The sequence below is a fragment of the Equus asinus genome, chromosome 2 (genome assembly GCF_041296235.1).
Source record: "Equus asinus isolate D_3611 breed Donkey chromosome 2, EquAss-T2T_v2, whole genome shotgun sequence".
In the NCBI taxonomy this organism is placed as follows: domain Eukaryota; kingdom Metazoa; phylum Chordata; class Mammalia; order Perissodactyla; family Equidae; genus Equus; species Equus asinus.
The window spans coordinates 39,668,603-39,686,754 of NC_091791.1; the positions used below are offsets into that span (position 1 = coordinate 39,668,603).

The window sequence follows — 18,152 nt, forward strand, 5'->3', positions numbered from 1 at the left end:
CCTTGAGGTAGTCTAGTGGTTTTCACACACACTCATGTGTCTGGATGGTTTTCTTTTTTTTTTCTTTTTTGGCCCTCCACCCATCCTCTACTGTCTTAAGAGTGTTGATCTGTGGTATTTTTGAGTGATATGTCCCATTACATACAGCCTTTCTTTAGAGTTGTTGTGTAAATAATGACATGCAGAGACATTCCTTGATATGGAAATACTGGGCCTACCAGCTAGGTTTATTCATTAGCTATAGCTCCCTTCTATCAGCCTCTTACTATGTTATTCCAAGTCATGCCTCAGCAAAATCCAAAATCCATAGTAGGTCCAGATCCTTGAGTTCACTTGGGAATGTCCAAGGTGCATGTATTATGTCTGTGAATGCTAGAGGGCTGCTGTGTGGGGGTTCTTGGTATGAGTTCTAAATTCTAAATTCAGAGAGGCAAACTCATTTAGGGCCATAGTCTTTCTACCACTCACAAATCTAGAAACAAGTTTCTCAATGTTAAACCAGCTACAAAATGATTCTAGAATTTATTTGAAATGTTATATTAATTCCCAGTCTAGGGGAAAAGGAATTTAAAAGGAAAATGTCTGTCAGGGAAGTGGGAGAATCCTGCCTCCCCCCACCACCTTTCCTTAAGTTTCTTATGGCTGGTCAAATAATTAAAAAGACAGGTTAGCAGGAGAAAATCAAACAAGGTTTAATAGCATGTATACATGTGAGAAACTCGGGAGAAACTGAGTAACTCAGCCAACTGGCTGAGGCTGCCTGTTTCAGTATCTTCAGCTACAGACAAGGAGGACATTTGGGGTAGTGATTTGGGTCTTCAAAAGGGAGGAAGGCAACCCACATGAAAATGGAAAAGCACAGCAGCCCTGGTCAACAGGGCCAACTGCTACCTGGGCAATGGTCTCAGCTGAGGCCGCTGGGCTGGAGTGAAAGTCAGTTCCCCAAACCCAAGGATGAGCTGGCTACAGTGAGAGTGTTAGCTCTAAGGAGGAGCTAAAATGGACATGTTGAGAATAGCATGGTATGGCTGTAGAAATTACCCATCATCCCTAGCAAGACAAACTTTCGGAATTAATATTACTCTTAGTCACACATGCAAACCACACAATTACTTCTATCCTGAGTTGAAATTTTTAAATTTATTGTAGCATTATCATCAAGAATACATATTTATTGTATTATCACTATCAAGAATACATATAAATACATGGCTGAAGCCAAGAGCAAGTCATAAGGAATTTTCCAGGGTTAGTCAAAAGCTAGTCTTCCAGGAGGCCAAGAAGGCTAGGTAGTAATGGGATGGAGGATGACATTCTGTTGGTAGGCAGTCACCAATTATGACTCCTGGCATCAAGGACAGAGGTAGGGGATATCTGGTGAACTGAGTGCAAACGGAGAACTAATGAGCATCATGCGGGCCTGAAGCACTGTTTCTGCTAGTAAGTAATTATAAGATCTGCAGACTAGAGAACTATGTGTGGTTGGTATGGATAGGGTGGACAAACATGAGAAAACAGCTCTCTAAAATGTATCTTAAAGCAATAAACAAGGCCATCTTGCCCAGAAAACTCAGATTGGGGAATTCCTGCCTTCCCACCCCTCTCCTCATCATGGCCACCATTTCAGGCTCCCTGACTCTCTGTTCCTTTCCCTCTCTGTTTCAGCTCAGGGATTAGGGAGCCCTCCGAGAATGGACCTGTCTGTGCCCTGGCTCATTTCTTCACTGCTTTCTTCAAGCTCAGATGCTGGCAGGAAAAAGCTGCTTATGCCCGAAGGGCTATTCTTTAGTAGGCGGCCCAGTTCCTTCTCATAACATTCAGCTGCTTGTAGCAGATCTCCATTCCACTTGTGAATTAATCCTTGTAGATACCAAGAATTTGGTGCATTTTGTGGAAGTTGATTTTCAGCTACATTCTGTAGTTGGTTTTTCATCTTTTCCTTCTCAGCTGATTTTGTGCTTATGGGCAAACCTTCTAAATAATGTTGATCAGCAGTGTCTTCAGTCTTCCCATGATACTCCTGAAAGTTGCAATAGTGCTGATGGAGTTGTTGCCTCCCAGTGTCAGGGAGCTCCTTAGTGAATGGTATCAGATAACATTCTTCTGTTTCCAGCTCAGTGAGATCAGAGTATGCATACAGAGAATTTAGTCCCTTCTCCTTAGCTTTAATCAAATAGTCCATGGCATAATCTCTTAGTTCTTTAATCTTCTCGCTATTCCCACTAGCTTCAGATTCTCCTGTTTTCTGAATTTGTTTGACTTTTCCCATATAGCAGCACCCAATCTGGTAATAGAGGTAGCCATTGTTTGGCATGAATTCTAATGCCTTTAGAAACAGTTCAATAGCTTTGTCTAGATCACCTTTTTTTTGGTAAAATTTGGCTGCCTGGCGAAGGACATCTGTTTGGCAAGGAGCTTTCTCTAGGGCCTCTTCAACCAACAGCTCCCCTTCAGCTTCTTTATTCCCCTTCTGCAGTTTCAGGGCAAGGAGAACTTTGACATACTGATTGTCAGGACTCAGCTCAATGGCCTCCTTCAGAACATTGACAGAGCATTGCTTCTGTGGTTTTTCATCTAGACAGTATGTCGCGATGGCCAGTCCGGAGGTGAATTCTGGATTGTTGGGTTTCTCTTCCAGAGCCTTCTCAAAACACACCTTCGCCCTTTCATTTTGCTTTCCTCCACACTTTAGCAGTGTCCACCCTTCTTCACAGTCAAGCTCAGGACACTCAATACTATAAGGATTTGAAAACTTCTCACACACTTGTTTCACCTTGTCTATGTAAATCTGAGCTTCCAAGAGTCTGCCCATGTGATAGTAGACCCAGGCATAGTTTCCCCAGGTGACCAGACTTCTGATTTCTGCTTGGTCAGCGTGCTCTCGCTGGATTAACTCCTCAGCTTGCCGTAAGCATTCCAGGGCTGCCTCATTTTGGCATTTGTGATATTTTATGTAGGCCAACAAGTTGTACATTGTAGCTTTGAACTCAGTGTTTAAAAATTCAATCTGGTTACACACTCTATCTTCTAGGTCATGTGAGATGCCTTCTTTCTTAAATAGGTTCCACGTGAAATGGCATTTTAGCTGTGGAAGGATTTTCTCCAGAGAATTCCTGTTGACGTCACTGTGAAGAAAATAAACATGGTCATTGTTATGTGTACCTGCCAAGCATTACATCTTGTGATGCAATTATAGGTTAATCTTGTGTGGCTATGATATGCCCACATATCTAGTTAAACATTAGTTGTAAGTATATCTGAGAGGGTGTTCCTAGAAGAGATTAGCATTTGAATTAGTAGACTGAGCATCATCCAACCTTTTGAGCCCCTGAGTAGAACTAAGAGGCAAAGGAAGTGTGAATTTGCTCTCTCTGCCTGGCTGCTGAGCTGGGACATTGATCTTCTCCTCCCTTCAGACTGGGACTTACACCATAGGCTTGTTCTCAGGCCTTCACACTCAGATTAGAGCTTACACCATTAGCCCTCAGTTCTCAGGCCTTTGAACTCAGAATGGAACTACACCATTGGCCTCCCTGGGTCTGCAGCTTGCAGACAATGGATCATGGGATGTCTCAGCTTCCATAATCATGTGAGCCAAATCCTCATAATAAATTTCTCTCTCTCCCATTCTAAATATATATATATATATATATATATGTTTTCTTTAAATATATATAAAGTATACATTTTAGCTTTATATTTCTATATATAGAAAATATATATAAATGTTTTCTTTAAATATATACTAATATATATTATATATATAAGTATATTTATATATATAAAGTATATATATTAGGTGAGAATCGTTTTAACAAATAAGGGCAGTATAAAAAAGTTTGACTTGAAAAATAAAAAAAGAAAAATGGATAAAAATAAATATCCTTACAAATTATTGTAGAAATAATACAAAAGAGGGTTAAAATTCTTGATGAGGAAAACTAAAGTGTGTCCAATTATATAAAGGCTCTTCCCTTGCAAGAAATAGGGATAACGCTGAAGATCTAGTCTTGTTTCACTGCTGAAAAATGTACAAAATAGAAAAACCAGTCAAGGTCAAATTTTGTTGTGAGCCCACTGCTTATACCTGCCTACTTTTGATGTGAAGAAAATTAATGACCACGGTGCAAGACAGAGCCAATGGTAGGACAGCCAAGAGTTCTCCACCCAGGAGTCCATCCTCCATTAACCTTCAAGTAAAAGCTGAAGAAAAGCAAGCCCTAGTGATGTCTGAGTTCTGCAGTTGGCTGACTGAATTTCCTCCTTTGTAGAGCTCAGAATAGTTCAGTTCTTGGCCAGGAGAAACACGGAAGAGCCTGGAACAATTGTATTTAGCAAATGCCTGCTGCCTCTTCCCAACTTTCGTGGGTTGGTCCTGACATCAACCAGCAGCATATGTATATGTGTATGTATACATATATATATATATATCCTATTGGTTCTAATTCTCTGAGAACCTTGACTAATACACACCCCTAAGTTGTCCTAGACAAAAGAAGGGGTGCTTCCTACATTCACCTTTCTACAGCTATGGTCTGTGTAAGAACCTGCAAAGCACATCACTGTGTGAGCAGATATGTAGGAAGTGAGGTAAAGCAGATGAGAGGAGAACACTGCAGTGAGAGGAACGGGGAGCTCTTGTCCTGCTCAGTTACTAAATCAGGGCTCAGTCCTCCACATGCTGGGTAAGGTTTGTTTAGTCATCCAACAACCCTGCACAGTGCTACCTCTTTGTGTTACTTTGACAAAGCTGGAGGCATCACAATCCCTGACTTCAAAACATACTACAAAGCTACAGTAATCAAAACAGCATGGTACTGGTACAAAAACAGATGCACGGATCAATGGAACAGAATTGAAAGCCCAGAAATAAAACCACACATCTATGGACAGCTAATCTTTGATAAAGGAGCTGAGGGCCTACAATGGAGGAAAGAAAGTCTCTTCAACAAATGGTGCTGGGAAAGCTGGACAGCCACATGTAAAAGAATGAAAACCAACCACTCTTTTTCACCATTTACTAAAATGAACTCAAAATGGATCAAAGACCTAAAGATTAGGCCTGAAACAATAAGTCTTCTAGAAGAGAATATCAGCAGTACACTCTTTGACATCAGCTTCAAAAGAATCTTTTCGGACACCATAACCCCTCACATGAGGGAAATAATAGAAAGAATAAACAAATGGGACTTCATCAGACTAAAGAGCTTCTTCAAGGCAAGGGAAAACAGGATTGATACAAAAAAACAGCCCACTAATTGGGAAAAAATATTCACAAGTTATTTATCCGACAAAGGGTTAATCTCCATAATATACAAAGAACTCACACAACTCAACAATAAAAAATCAAACAACCCCATTACAAAATGGGCAGGGGACATGAACAGACATTTCTCCAAAGAAGATATACGGATGGCCAATAGACACATGAAAAGATGCTCATCATCACTAATAATCAGGGAAATGCAAATCAAAACTACACTAAGATATCACCTTACACCTGTTAGAATGGCAAAAATATCCAAAACCAAGGCTGACAAATGTTGGAGAGGCTGTGGAGAAAAGGGAACCCTCATACACTGGGAATGCAAACTGGTGCAGCCACTGTGGAAAACCGTATGGAGATACCTCAAAAAGTTAAGAATAGAAATACCTTATGACCCAGCCATCCCACCCCTGGGTATCTATCCTAGGAACCTGAAATTAGCAATTCCAAAAGTTCCATGCATTCCTATGTTCATCGCAGCATTATTCACAATAGCCAAGTCATGGAACCAACCTAAGTGCCCAGCAACTGATGATTGGATAAAGAAGATGTGGTATATATATACAATGGAATACCACTCAGCCATAAAAAAGGACAAAGTCGTCCCATTCACAACAACATGGATAGACCTTGAGGGTATTATGTTGAGTGAAATAAGCCAGACAGAGAAAGATGAACTCTGTATGACTCCACTCATAGGTGGTAGTCAACATATGGACAAAGAGAACTGATCGGTGGTTGCCAGGGGAAAGGTGAGTTGGGGGAGGGCACTAGGGGTCAAGTGGTATACCTACAACATGACTAATAATGATGTACATCTGTAATTTCACAAGGATGTTAACTTTCATAACCTTAAAAAAAAAAAAAATAAAGGCTATCCTGGCCCTCTTTGCCCCCAGGGCTCACAGCTGGTTAGAAGGAACCATGTAAAGAAATGAAAGCCCAGGGATAGTTGCCACCATGCTATGTGATATCTCTTCATCTCTCCCACCACCTCCCTGCAGTCACACATAGACCCTGCAGGCTTGGTTTCAGTCTGACTGAAGTAGTCTCCCTGACATAGGCCAGATCGCCAGAAAGAATGAATTTGTTTCGAGAAAGAAACTAAACAAAATTGACAAATTTGTCTTTTGTAGTTGGAAGACACCAAGAGAAATCGCTTGACTAGATAAAGTTAAATAAGTTATACAAGTTCTCAGTGTGTGTTCTCACATCTTTGTTTGCCTAGGGCCTGAGGTATGTTTTACTGAGTTTGTGCTCCTCCTTTCTTACCAGTAGATTCTTGGCACCATAAGATTGGAAAGTACCTCCAGAAATCACTAAACCCAGTGTTGTTCATATTTTTGGATTTCACAGACTAGCACAATTTCAGAAAAAAGTTATGAACCAAATAGGACTGCCAACTTATTTGGCAATACAGTGATATGGGGAGAAAATTCATCCCCAAAGACATCAATCGTCCTTACCAATATTTTATTTTTTTTTTTTTAAAAAGGGAGCATTTTTATTATCATTGAAGAAGTAAGAAGGATATAATCTCAGAATAATGGGAAGTTCTTTAAAATGCCAAAATATATTTTGCTTTATGAGGAGCCACTGAGTTTATTTGCAGTTTACCGTGGATCAGCACCGGCCCCCACACCACTGCTGCAAGTGCTCTGATCTACTTGCTGTCTCTCTCTCCAGCAATGCTCATCGAACCATTTCTGACCCAATATGATTACATGTCAAATGCTTTATAGTGAGAGATGCAGAGGCAAGGGAATCAATCCAAGGCAAGAGAAGAGGGGAAAGATGCTGTCTATGTACATATCCTCTTTATATGTGTGCCTCTTTTCTTGGCAGTCTTTTTCATGCTCTTGGTCCCTGGCTATAGCACCACAATGCCAATATCTTCCCTCTCCATTCTAGAGTTTTCCAATTTGGCTTCATCTGAGGATTCTAGTTGCCCTCTAAGGAGGACTACAGGTCATAACTCAAGTTAGCAATTACTAGAAAATAAATATTGAGAAAATTATAAAGATGGTCACTGAACAAATCTCTTTATAACTGTTAATACAACTAAAACATAATAAAGGCATTTTAATGTTTCAACATCAGTTAACTTTACTCATTGCCGAATTAGAAAGTTTACAGAGAGGAAGGAAAAGTGTGGGCTTCAGAGAAATAAAATGTGTCTGCAGATTAGTAGGTGTATGTAAGTGCCTGGAAATAATAGCTGAACATTCTAAGGATAGATAGAGGTATTCATCCAACTTCTCAGTGAGCCTACAGAAAGACAGGTGACTGGATGTTTTTGCTTCAACAAAAACCAGAACCCATCTTGCCAGTTTGATAACACTATTTCTTTTTTCCCCTGTGTTAGTAATGTAGGCTTTGACATAGCCATGTAGGGGAGCAGAATTTGCCTCCCCAAAATATGCCTCTTTGGCATAAGGATTATTTTAAAGAAGCTACAGACACAGAAAAAGTTCTGAAAACTAAGTTACCCTTTTGTAACAGACATTTACGTTTTATGTAAATGTCATTTACTCCATTTCAGGGTGTTTCTAAACCAGGAAGAAGGGCATGACTAAATCTTTAGAAACTCTTACCAGTGGAGAAGGCAATGACTTAAATTTGCATAACAACCTTACCATTGTTTGCTATGCCTTTCCTGGTATCCACTCATAATTGACTCCCCATCCCCAGCATCTTCTTTTGTCCTTAGCTGAAGACAGACAGCATTTAAGGTGATGGTTTCCACCATTTCTGGGTGTTGCTCAGTTTTTCTGGATCTCTCCCATGTATACATGTTATTAAACTTTTGGTTATTTTTCTCCTTTTAAGCTGTCTTATGTCAATTTAATTATTAGGCCAGCCAGAGAACCTAGAATGGGATAATGAAAATTTTTCCTCCCCCACATCAGTAAACCAGAGGGGTCTTACCAAACTAAACTTTTAAGCATGTATTGATGAAGATTCTCTCTCCAAAATTAAACATATTCCAACCCTGTCATATATAAGCTTTAGGAGATGTCAATTGCTCAAGAAAGAGTAGAGCAAACAGAAAGGCTCACTCAATATTTCTGAACCCATGAGAGAGCCTGAGCATGGAACTCTTGGGGACATTCCATCCACAGAACTACTTCACCAATGTTAGAGCTGACCATGCTAAAAAATTTATGGTTACATTGAATAGTTTATTCAGGAAGGTAGCCAACTATTTATGTGGCTTCATGATTATAATAAAACCTATTGAAACTTGGAATTCAGGTCTGTTGATTTTTCCTAAGCCTTCCTCCCTAGGTCTCCAATTTGATTAGGTATTTGATACCTGATCTCTCCTTGAAGTAAAATTTGGAACAAAGTATATTGGACCAGGAGTGCTAAGATCTGAATAAGAAGAAACATTAAACCCAGAGCTAGAGTCCAGGAGGTTTGCCTTAAAAAACTATTGCCTTGGTGGATGAATTGCTTATAAATCTAGTATAATGGTTAAAAGACAAAAGTTTTAAAAATAACTATAACTACAATTGTTAATGTATATCCAAGATAAAAAGATATAAATTGTGACATCAAAAATATGAAATGTGGGGAAAGGGGAAAGTAAAAAGGAAGAGTTTTAGTATGTGTTCAAACTTAAGTTATCAGCTTAAAATAGACTGTTATAAATATGAGATGTTTTATATAAACCTCATGGTACCCACAAAGCAAAAACCCATAATGGATAGGCAAAAGAACAGACAAAGGAATTAAGTGTACTACTACAGAAAATCATCAAATCACAAAGAAAGAGAGCAAGAGAAGAAGAACAAAGGAATTACAAAACAGCCAGAAAATAAATAACAAAGTGGTAATAGTAAGTCCATAACTATTAATAATTACTTTAAATATAAATGGACTGAATTCTCCAATCAAAAGACATGGAGTGGCTGAATGGATAAAAAATAAGAGCCAACTATATGCTGTGAAGGGGTTCAGAACAGGCCTCCACAACATGTGCCACCTTGGCATGTGGAATATTTCGAGCTTAAGGCAATTGAAACCCTGCAGGCTCAAGAGAAACTTTTATCTCTCCCTTAAAGAATTTAATTTGGGAGCCTTGCCCATAATAAGAGTTATCACCAGAAATAAATTTTTATGACCTAGCTGTATGGTGGGGCAAATCTGTAATCCTGAACATCTACTCTTCTTATCATCCTGGGAATTTCCCTCCTTCCCTCTGAAGCCTCAGGCCTCTATTGCATTCCTTAGCACAAGATGGCATGTATACTTCATTTTACCTTTTAGTCTCTGAACTTCTCATGTTTGTGGGGTCTCTGACTCTCTCATGTGTGTGGGGTTCCCATATGTACACAATTAAATTTGATTTTCTCCTGTAAATCTGTCTCCCATCAATTTAATTCTTAGACCAGCCAGAAGAAACTAGGAGGGTAGAGAAAAATTTCTTCCTTCCCCATAGTTGCCTTCAGCTTTAAGGACACACACAGACTGACAGTGAGAGGATGGAAAAAGATATTCTATGCAAAACAAAAGAAAGCAGGGTTAGCTATAGTTATATTGGACAAAATAGACTTTAAGCCAAATATTGTAATAAGAGGCAAAGAATGTCATTGTTTACTGATAAAGGGGTCAATCCAACAAGAGGATATAATATTTGTAAATATTTATACACCCAACATATGAGCACCTAAATACATAAAGCAAATGTTAATAGACCTGAGGAAAGAAATAGCCACCAATACAACAATAGTAGAGGACTTCACACTACCCTTTTTCAACAATGGATGGATCATCCAGACAGAAAATCAATAAGGAAACATTGGATTTAAGCAATATGTTCAATCAGACGGACTTAGACATTTACAGAATATTGCATCCAACAGCAGACGAATGTGCGTTTTTCTCAAGCACACATGGAACAGTCCCCAGGATAAATCATATGTTAGGCCCCAAAACAAGTCTTAATAAAACTTAAGAAAACTGAGATCACATCAAGCATCTTTTGTGACCAGTATTATTCAGCCATAAAAAAGAAGGAAATCCTGCCATTTGTGACAACATGAATGGAACTTGAGGACATTATGATGAGTGAAATGAGCCAGATAAAGACAAATACCGCATAACATCACCAATATGTGGAATCTGAAAAAAAAGTCAAACTCATAGAAACAGAGTAGAATAGTGGTTGGCAGGGGTGGTGGGGGTGGGGGAGGGTGGAAGAAATAGGGAAAGGTTGGTAAAAGGGTATTCAGCTGTAAGATGAATAAGGTCTAAGGATCTAATGTCTAACATGGTGACAAAAGTTGAAAACACAGTATTGTAGAACTGAAATTTGCTAAGAGTGTAGAACTTAAATGTTCTCACCAAAGAAAAAAAGATAAATATATGAAGTGATGGATGTGTTAATTAACTAGACGGGGGGTAGAATCCTTTCACAATGTATATGTATATCAAATCACTACAATTTACACTTTAAATATCTTACAATGTTATATGTCAGTTATACATCAGTAAGCTGAAATTTAAAAAAAAATTATCTTAGCAATTCTTGTCCCTATTTCTTCTATGTACTTTAGGTACATGAAATACTCTGGGTTTTTTGTTCCTTTGGATTTTCATTACATATTTATTATGCATTAATTGACATATTTACATATATCATGTAATCGACCTATTCATATGTTAACCTATTTAACTGAGTAGATCAAAATAAAACATTTGAAAATAATTCTGATTTAATAAAAAATAAATTATTGCCTTTTAAAAACCAATATTCCATTTGCCAAGGTTTCCTCACTTACTAATTTATCTCGTGTGTGTTTCTGAAAGTCATTCTAAATACGCTTTATATGTATATTTATAAAATTTAATAAATTACTGAACAGTAATTAAATTCAGATATTTAAAGGAAGGACAAGCAAGCAAGTAGGATGATGGCTGCAGTAACTTGATAAAGAGAATGTCTAAGTTCAGGTGAAACATGAGAAATTGAATGCCTTTCCTACCTGAAGATTCTGTATCTAGTAGAAAACATCAGGGAGGTAGGAGTCCCTGTGGCCCAGGAAGAGATTTCTCATGGCCTTAAGCTGCAGCCATGAGGTTTTGCTGACCAAAGCTATAAAACAGCATTGCTAGTCCTGAGGAAATCTCATTTATAGTCTTTTATAGTCTTTCCTCCTTCTCCTGTTTGCCTACCAGGATGTTGACAGCCTGTTGGCACTGCCCACAGACTCCAGTGTGGATGCCACATCCCCTTCCAGGGCCTAGTCAAAGCCATTACTAGAGCAGAATCTTGAAATTTTCAGAAAGAGGCACTGTTTAAATGGTAAGAGTAGGAGTTTCCAGGAAAATCTCCTCTGAGGCAGCTTGCACCACAGAGGCTTTGGTTATGCTGCCGCTGACTACGTGAAGGAACAGGCAGACCTCATGCCCAGTTAGTTGGTCAGAACAGGCACAACCCAAGGAGCCCATCACTTCAAATAGTAAGCCAAGGAACTCTCCAGAGCAGTGCTTCTTACACTGTAATGTGCATATGGACCAAATCACCTGAGGGTCCTGTTAAAAATCAGATCTGCATTCAGTAGGTCTGGGATGCTGCCTTTGTAGCAACTTTCCAAGGGGTGTTGGACTGGACCACGCTGTTTGTAGCAAGGTTCCAGGAAGACTTCCCTTTTTGGAAATGATTTCCAATCACCGGTTTCTCATCCCCAAAATATCCCTTAAGCAGGCAAGCCTTGCTTTTATGTCAACATTCTCCCCACCCCTTCCACTCCCCACCCACTTTGGGCTTCCTCTTCTCACATTTATACACATACAATGCAGGGAGCATTTAGTGTGTATATAAAGTAACTGTGATCCTCTTTAAATATGCATTCCTTTTCTAGTCCTTATTTCTGATCCACTCAATCAGGATTTCAAAAGGCAGGGCCCAGTAATTTGTATTCTAATAGAACACTCAGGTTGGTTGTGATACAGGGTGTCTGCAACACAGTTTGAGACTCTGCAGACACTTTCTCCCTATTCATAGTTCACAGGGAAGGTCTAGCAGGTCGGTAAGAAGAAGGGTAGGGAGACATACTCCTCAATTCCGAAAGAGCAAATTTCAAGGTAAAAGCAGCCTTATTATGAATTGGAGTTTTGCAGCGCTGAATTAGTCATTAGCATGTTTGCGGAGAAGTAAGTGTGCTCTTAAAATAATCACAACAAAACTCACAAGCCTCTGATTTAGTCCTTTCAAATATAAGAAACAAAAGAGAGACCAGGACCTCCAGTAACTATCCTCCAGGCCCTAGTCCTCATTGACCAGGTTTTGTCTGAAAGGATCTGAGCATGCTCTCCCTCTAGGCTCTCTCAACAAGCCCCCTTCCCTTCCCAGCTGCCAGCTTCCAGCTCTGCTGGAAACGCTTCCCTCAACGTCCTTACGCTGCCTGACCCTGTAAATCAGAAGGAGCCACAAAAATAAAAATGCATGAATTTGTAAGATAGATTTATGATTTAATTAGATAAATGCATATTTATAAGCACTGAATCAGCATACTTCAGGAAGTTGGATGCAAGAACAAGATTTGTGAGAAATTCACAACTTCCTATCAGAGAAGCAGGGAATATTTACCTCATGACGGCTGTTCCCTTGCTATTCTGAAAAGCTGGGGTCCAGGCTGATTTTATTTTCTGCTTGTGCGTTGCAAACAAATGCTGAAGAGATTTCCACCTAGGACGCTCTCCCTTACGTGTGTGCTTTTATGAAGGAGAAAAGGAAAACGAAACCGATGCAATGTTGTCTGGATTTCTGTTGAGGAGAAACTGAAACTGAATGTGTGAGAGCTGAGTTTATTCTCTGCTGGGGATATTGTTCTACACAGATTTCTTTTTTTTTCCCCAAAGATTTATTTTTTTCCTTTTTCTCCCCAAAGCCCCCTTTACACAGTTGTATATTCTTAGTTGTGGGTCCTTCTAGTTGTGGCATGTGGGACGCCGCCTCAGTGTGGTTTGATGAGCAGTGCCACGTCCGTGCCCAGGATTCCAACCGAGGAAACACCTGGCCGCCTGCAGCAGAGTGCGCGAACTTAACCACTCAGCCACGGGGCCAGCCCCATACACAGATTCTTAACTGTGTTTGAGAATGTAGGGGATCACATTTGGCCACCCCAAAATGTGCCTCCGGCATAAGGATTATTTTGGACTGGTTACTTTTAAAAACTGCAGACGTGGGAGAAGCTCCCAAAAGTAAAATTTACCCTTTGTAAGAGACATTTACATTTGTAATGGAAATTTCCATCTGTAAGGGTATCACTCTCTCTGTACCAGGAAGAAAGGGGGATGACCTTATTTCTAGAAACTCTTATCAATGTGGAGGGCAACAACTTAAATCTGCATAATAACCTTATTCTTGTTTACTGTGCTTTATGGTAATCTCCCATAACTGACTTCCCCCTACCCCAACTTCCTCCTTTGTCTTTTGCTGAAGATAGTATTTAAGATGAGATCTTCTGCCATTTTGGTGAGTTGCTCCATTTTCCTGAGTGTCTCCCATGTACATGTGTTATAAAGCTTTGTTTGATTTTCTCCTGTTATTCTGTCTCATGTCAATTTAGTTCATAGCCCAGCCAGAAGGACCTAGAGTGAGTAGAGGAAATGTTCTTCCTCCCCTAAAAGAGTTTGTAAAAAAAAAAAGGCATTATAGATCCCTTACAGGGGCTGGCACAGTGGTTAAATTTGCATGTTCTGCTTCTCAGTGGCCAGAGGTTCGCCGGTTCAGATCCTGGGTGCAGACATGGCAATGCTTGGCAAAGACCATGGTGTGGTAGGCATCCCACGTATAAAGTAAAGGAAGATGGGCATGGATGTTAGCTCAGGGCCAGTCTTCCTCAGCAAAAAGAGGAGGATTGGCAGTAGTTAGCTCAGGGCTAATCTTCCTCAAAAAAAAAAAAAAATAGATCCCTCACAGATTATAGGCCCTACTCCCAGAGATTCTGATGTACTCTGGGGGTAGGCTTGGGCTCAGGAATCTGCATTTTTATAAGCACTGTGGAAATTGTGTTGCAGGAGTCCTGTACCACATTTTGAGAAGCACGGTCCTCGAGGTATTTTGAAAAGCAGTTTCCTGCTTACTTGTGGGAGATAATGTTGATACCAGCTCAACATAAGGTTGACATAGGGGAAGCCATATTGTAGAAAAGAAACCATATAGTACTTTGAATGACCTCTGACTAACTAACCCAGCTGGATTTGCACCCTCCAGGAGATCTGCCTGCTCTGTAGATTTTATGACTGATGCTTGTGCACGTACCTCCTAGCTGTGATAAGATGATAACTTCGTTCTTTTGAGTTCCTTAGGAATGTGATGACCCCCTGAACAGAGAGTCTATACTGATAGCCATCATCAGTGAAAACTGAAAGATCTGGTGTGGCGAATCCTAGGTCAACACTCCTAACCCCCTCCCACTGGCCTATATAACTGCTTCTAGATTCTGTGTCTCCCTTAAGATGGTAATTTTTGAAATCAGTCGGCCATCTTCCCCTTTGCTAGCAAGTTGTAATAAAATGCCCTGTTTCTGCCACTGTCTTGCCTCTTGACAATTCGCTTTTGTCTCCCAGTGAGCAGATCATGCCCTTTGGGTGGTAACAATGTAATGTATCAAACAGTGAGTCAGACAATCTAGAATAGAGGAAAATAACCACAGGACACCTCGATTTTGGTTATCTCTTTGACTACCTCTGGGATATTTGTTGAGTGATATCACTTTGCCTCATTTTCTCACTTTTAAATTGTCCTGGAATGCATTTCCTTTTTCCTTCCATCCAAACTATAAGAAAACTATGCCCTTGGGAGATCCACATTTACCTTCTAAGGTATGGCTCTGGGCACTCTAGGGAGTCACCAAAGCATTAAGACATTTCACCCTTTTGGCCTTTGAACACAGAGGCATAAAATGCTCAGCACTAGACTTTGGGACCTCAGACACTCCACCTGACCTCCTGGGCAAGTAGTTTGCCCTCTGAGCCCTATTTGGCTCATGTAGAAAATAAGCCTAATGAAAAAATAATAGTCCTAGGGGCTGGCCCAGTGGCATAGAGGTTAAGTTTGCATTCTCCACTTTGGTGGCCCGGGGTTTGCAGGTTCAGATCCTGGGCATAGACCTAGCACCACTTGTCAAGCAATGCTGTGGCAGCATGCCATATAAAATAGAGGAATATTGGCACAGATGTTAGCTCAGTGACAATCTTCCTCAAGCAAAAGGAGGAAGATTGGCAACGGATGTTAGCTCAGGGCCTATCTTCCTCACATACACAGAAAAATAACAGTTCATCCTTCTTGGGGCTATTGGGAGGATGATAGGAGATAATGGAAGTGAAGCACTTAATAGAATGCATGACTAACTACTGATCACATAGAAACTGTTACCACCATGATCACTGCTATAGTAGTGTTACAATTTTAAGTATGTGAAGGAAGAAACAGAATTTCTTAGTGGATGGGGCAGAGGAGGACACTCATCAGCCAACTGGCAGGTGCCACGCGTTCCCCAGGTGGTTTTCCCCTTTGGCAATTTTCAATGCTGCTGGGAGAAGCAGCCCAACCTCCCCCTGTCCCTACAGCATCTGGGACACAGGGCAGCTTGATGTGAGATTCAATCCAACATGGTTCAAAGAGGCCCCATTAGACTTCCTGAGGTCAGTGGCTCTTGACACACCCAAGCATAGATCATTGTATTTTTTGTTTGTTTGTTTGTTTCTTGAGGGAGATTAGCCCTGAGCTAACATCTGCTGCCAATTCTCCTCTTTTTGTTGGGGAAGACTGGCCCTGAGCTCACATCCGTGCCCATCTTCCTCTACTTTATATGTGGGACGCCTACCACAGCATGGCTTGCCAAGTGGTGCCATGTCCGCACCCGGGATCCCAACCGGCGAACCCTGGGCCACCCAAGTGGAACATGTGCACTTAACTGCTGCACCACCAGCCGTCCCCGAGCACAGGTCATTGTAAAACCACTTGGGCAGACTGGCTGCCAAGGCTCTGGGCAGTGTCAAGTTATTTGGTCAACCCCATTCGTGCAGGCACAATTAACATAACTCATGGCCAGGAATCCATTATGTAGAAAAGGGTAATCTGAGGCACTTGGCAGTGAATTCCTCTTACCATCCCCAAATATGAGCCTGCAGAGCATTTGGGAACCCTTGGGTCTTCCTTCTCTCAGTCATTGAGTAGTCACTAGGATCCTCCATCCCCAGGCAATCAAGCCCTCAATCCCTCCCCATAGGTGTTTGATGGGAAAGCCTTCTTTTTCTCTGAGCTCAGTCTTTCCTGAGGCTCTATCCAATGGCAGAACTTGAGCAGGTCTATATTCATATTTTTTTAAATCGTTTACTAAGATTATACTTTGTATACAATAAAATGAACCCATTTTAAGTATACAGTTTGAGGAGTTTTGACAAATGTATATACCCATGTAACCACCACTACTATTTCCTTATAGGCTCTTTGTATCACCCACAGAGATTCCCGGGTGTGCCTTCCTAGTCTATCCCAATCCCAGTCTCCACCATCCCCAGGCATCCATTGATCTGCTTTCCATCACTGGAAATGAGGTCAGTATTAGAAAAGAGATTAGGTCATTATGTTTTGAAGATAAATTAGTTTTTTGCTGCTAGCCAGCTGTCATCAGAGCAATATAAAGAGATACTCCATGCTTTGAGTTTTATTTTTACATAAGAAATGGAAAAATGCCCAACTGTGGGAATCATTTCTTACACTTCCCACCATGAATTGATCAGACTTTCAGGGCAAAATTCCACTCAACGTGAGTTGGGTTTGCGCTACCAGTTCTTTCTTTAATGATATCTGCTGAAAAGAAAAATTTCTTTTTTTTTTGAGGACGATTAGCCCTGAGCTAACATCTGCTGCCAATCCTCCTCTATTTTGCTGAGAAAGACTGGCCCTGAGCTAACATCCGTGCCCATCTTCCTCTACTTTATACATGGGACTCCTGCCACAGCATGGCTTGACAAGCAGTGTATAGGTCCACACCCAGGATCTGAACCAGCAAACCCCAGGCCACTGCAGTGGAATGTGGAAACTTAACCACTGTGCTACTGGGCTGGCCCCAGAAATGCTTTATTTTAAAATTACAAGAAGAAAGCCTCTTAGTCCTTTCAAAGAAAACAACAACGGAAAAGCCCATAGAAAGTAAATCCCTTCGATTTGAACTTTGAATCAGCAAACATTGTGCCTGATTGGATCCACCCACTCCTGCCAAGCCTCCCTCACATCCCAGCTTCTGCCTCCCAGCTCCACCCAGTGAACAGTTCTAGAAGCTTAGGGAGCTTGAGTGTGTATACTAGAAAAGCAACAGAAATAAAAAGTGCCCATACTGATAAAGGTATGTTTAGTCCATAAACAACAGGACAACTCAGAAACATGCCTACACCAGAGAAACAGCTTACAGTTTGCATTCAAGATCAAGAATGCTTATACATTGGTATTTCACTGACCTCATGACTGCGATCTGCTTCTCTGCTCTTCTGAAAAGCCGGGATCCAAGCTGATTTGCTCTTCGGAAATCTTTCCAGTCTGGCTCAAGTAAGTGCTGCAAAAGCTATATAAATGGAAAGTGGGGGTAATAGGAATGCATCAGCTGATGCTTTCTCCCTGTTTCTGAGCTGTTATGAAAGGGAAGGGGAACTGGAAAGTGAAACTGATCTAAAATCAAGAGGCAGGAAATGAAACTTAAGGTTGAGATCTCTGAAGACTCAGTCGAAGTATGTTGGTTAAAATCATGACTCTGGGGGCCGGCTGGTGGCCCAGAGGTTAAGTTCGCACGTTCTGCTTTGGCAGCCCACGGTTCACAGGTTGGGATCCCGGGTGCAGACATGGCACCGCTTAGCAGGCCATGCTGTGGTA

At 40.8% G+C, this 18,152-nt stretch overlaps 2 protein-coding genes across 7 annotated transcripts in view; one reads left to right on the plus strand and one right to left on the minus strand.

The window, feature by feature from the left end:
• LIPA (lipase A, lysosomal acid type) overlaps positions 1-18,152 on the plus strand; it is a 277,601-nt gene that overhangs the window by 158,148 nt on the left and 101,301 nt on the right. For 2 of the 5 annotated variants that reach the window (XM_070487553.1, XM_070487568.1), the window contains exon 1: positions 16,882-17,831. The exons of the other annotated variants lie outside the window; for them this stretch is intronic. The gene's annotated coding sequence lies outside the window, so the exon portion shown is untranslated. Of the gene's footprint in view, positions 1-16,881; positions 17,832-18,152 lie in introns of those variants that run through there. 5 annotated transcript variants of the gene reach the window in all.
• Positions 1,114-17,990, minus strand: LOC106831946 (interferon-induced protein with tetratricopeptide repeats 3). 2 transcript variants are annotated; one of them, XM_070487464.1, is made up of 3 exons: positions 17,744-17,943; positions 12,864-13,060; positions 1,114-3,125 (listed from the first exon to the last, which is right to left on the minus strand). In XM_070487464.1, the coding sequence occupies exons 2-3, from the start codon at positions 12,866-12,868 to the stop codon at positions 1,667-1,669; spliced, it is 1,464 nt and encodes a 487-aa protein (XP_070343565.1). In that variant the 5' UTR covers positions 12,869-13,060; positions 17,744-17,943; the 3' UTR covers positions 1,114-1,666. The 2 variants fall into 2 exon arrangements, with proteins under 2 accessions (XP_070343565.1, XP_014697924.2); XM_014842438.3 differs by lacking the exon at positions 12,864-13,060 and having other exon boundaries at positions 17,744-17,990.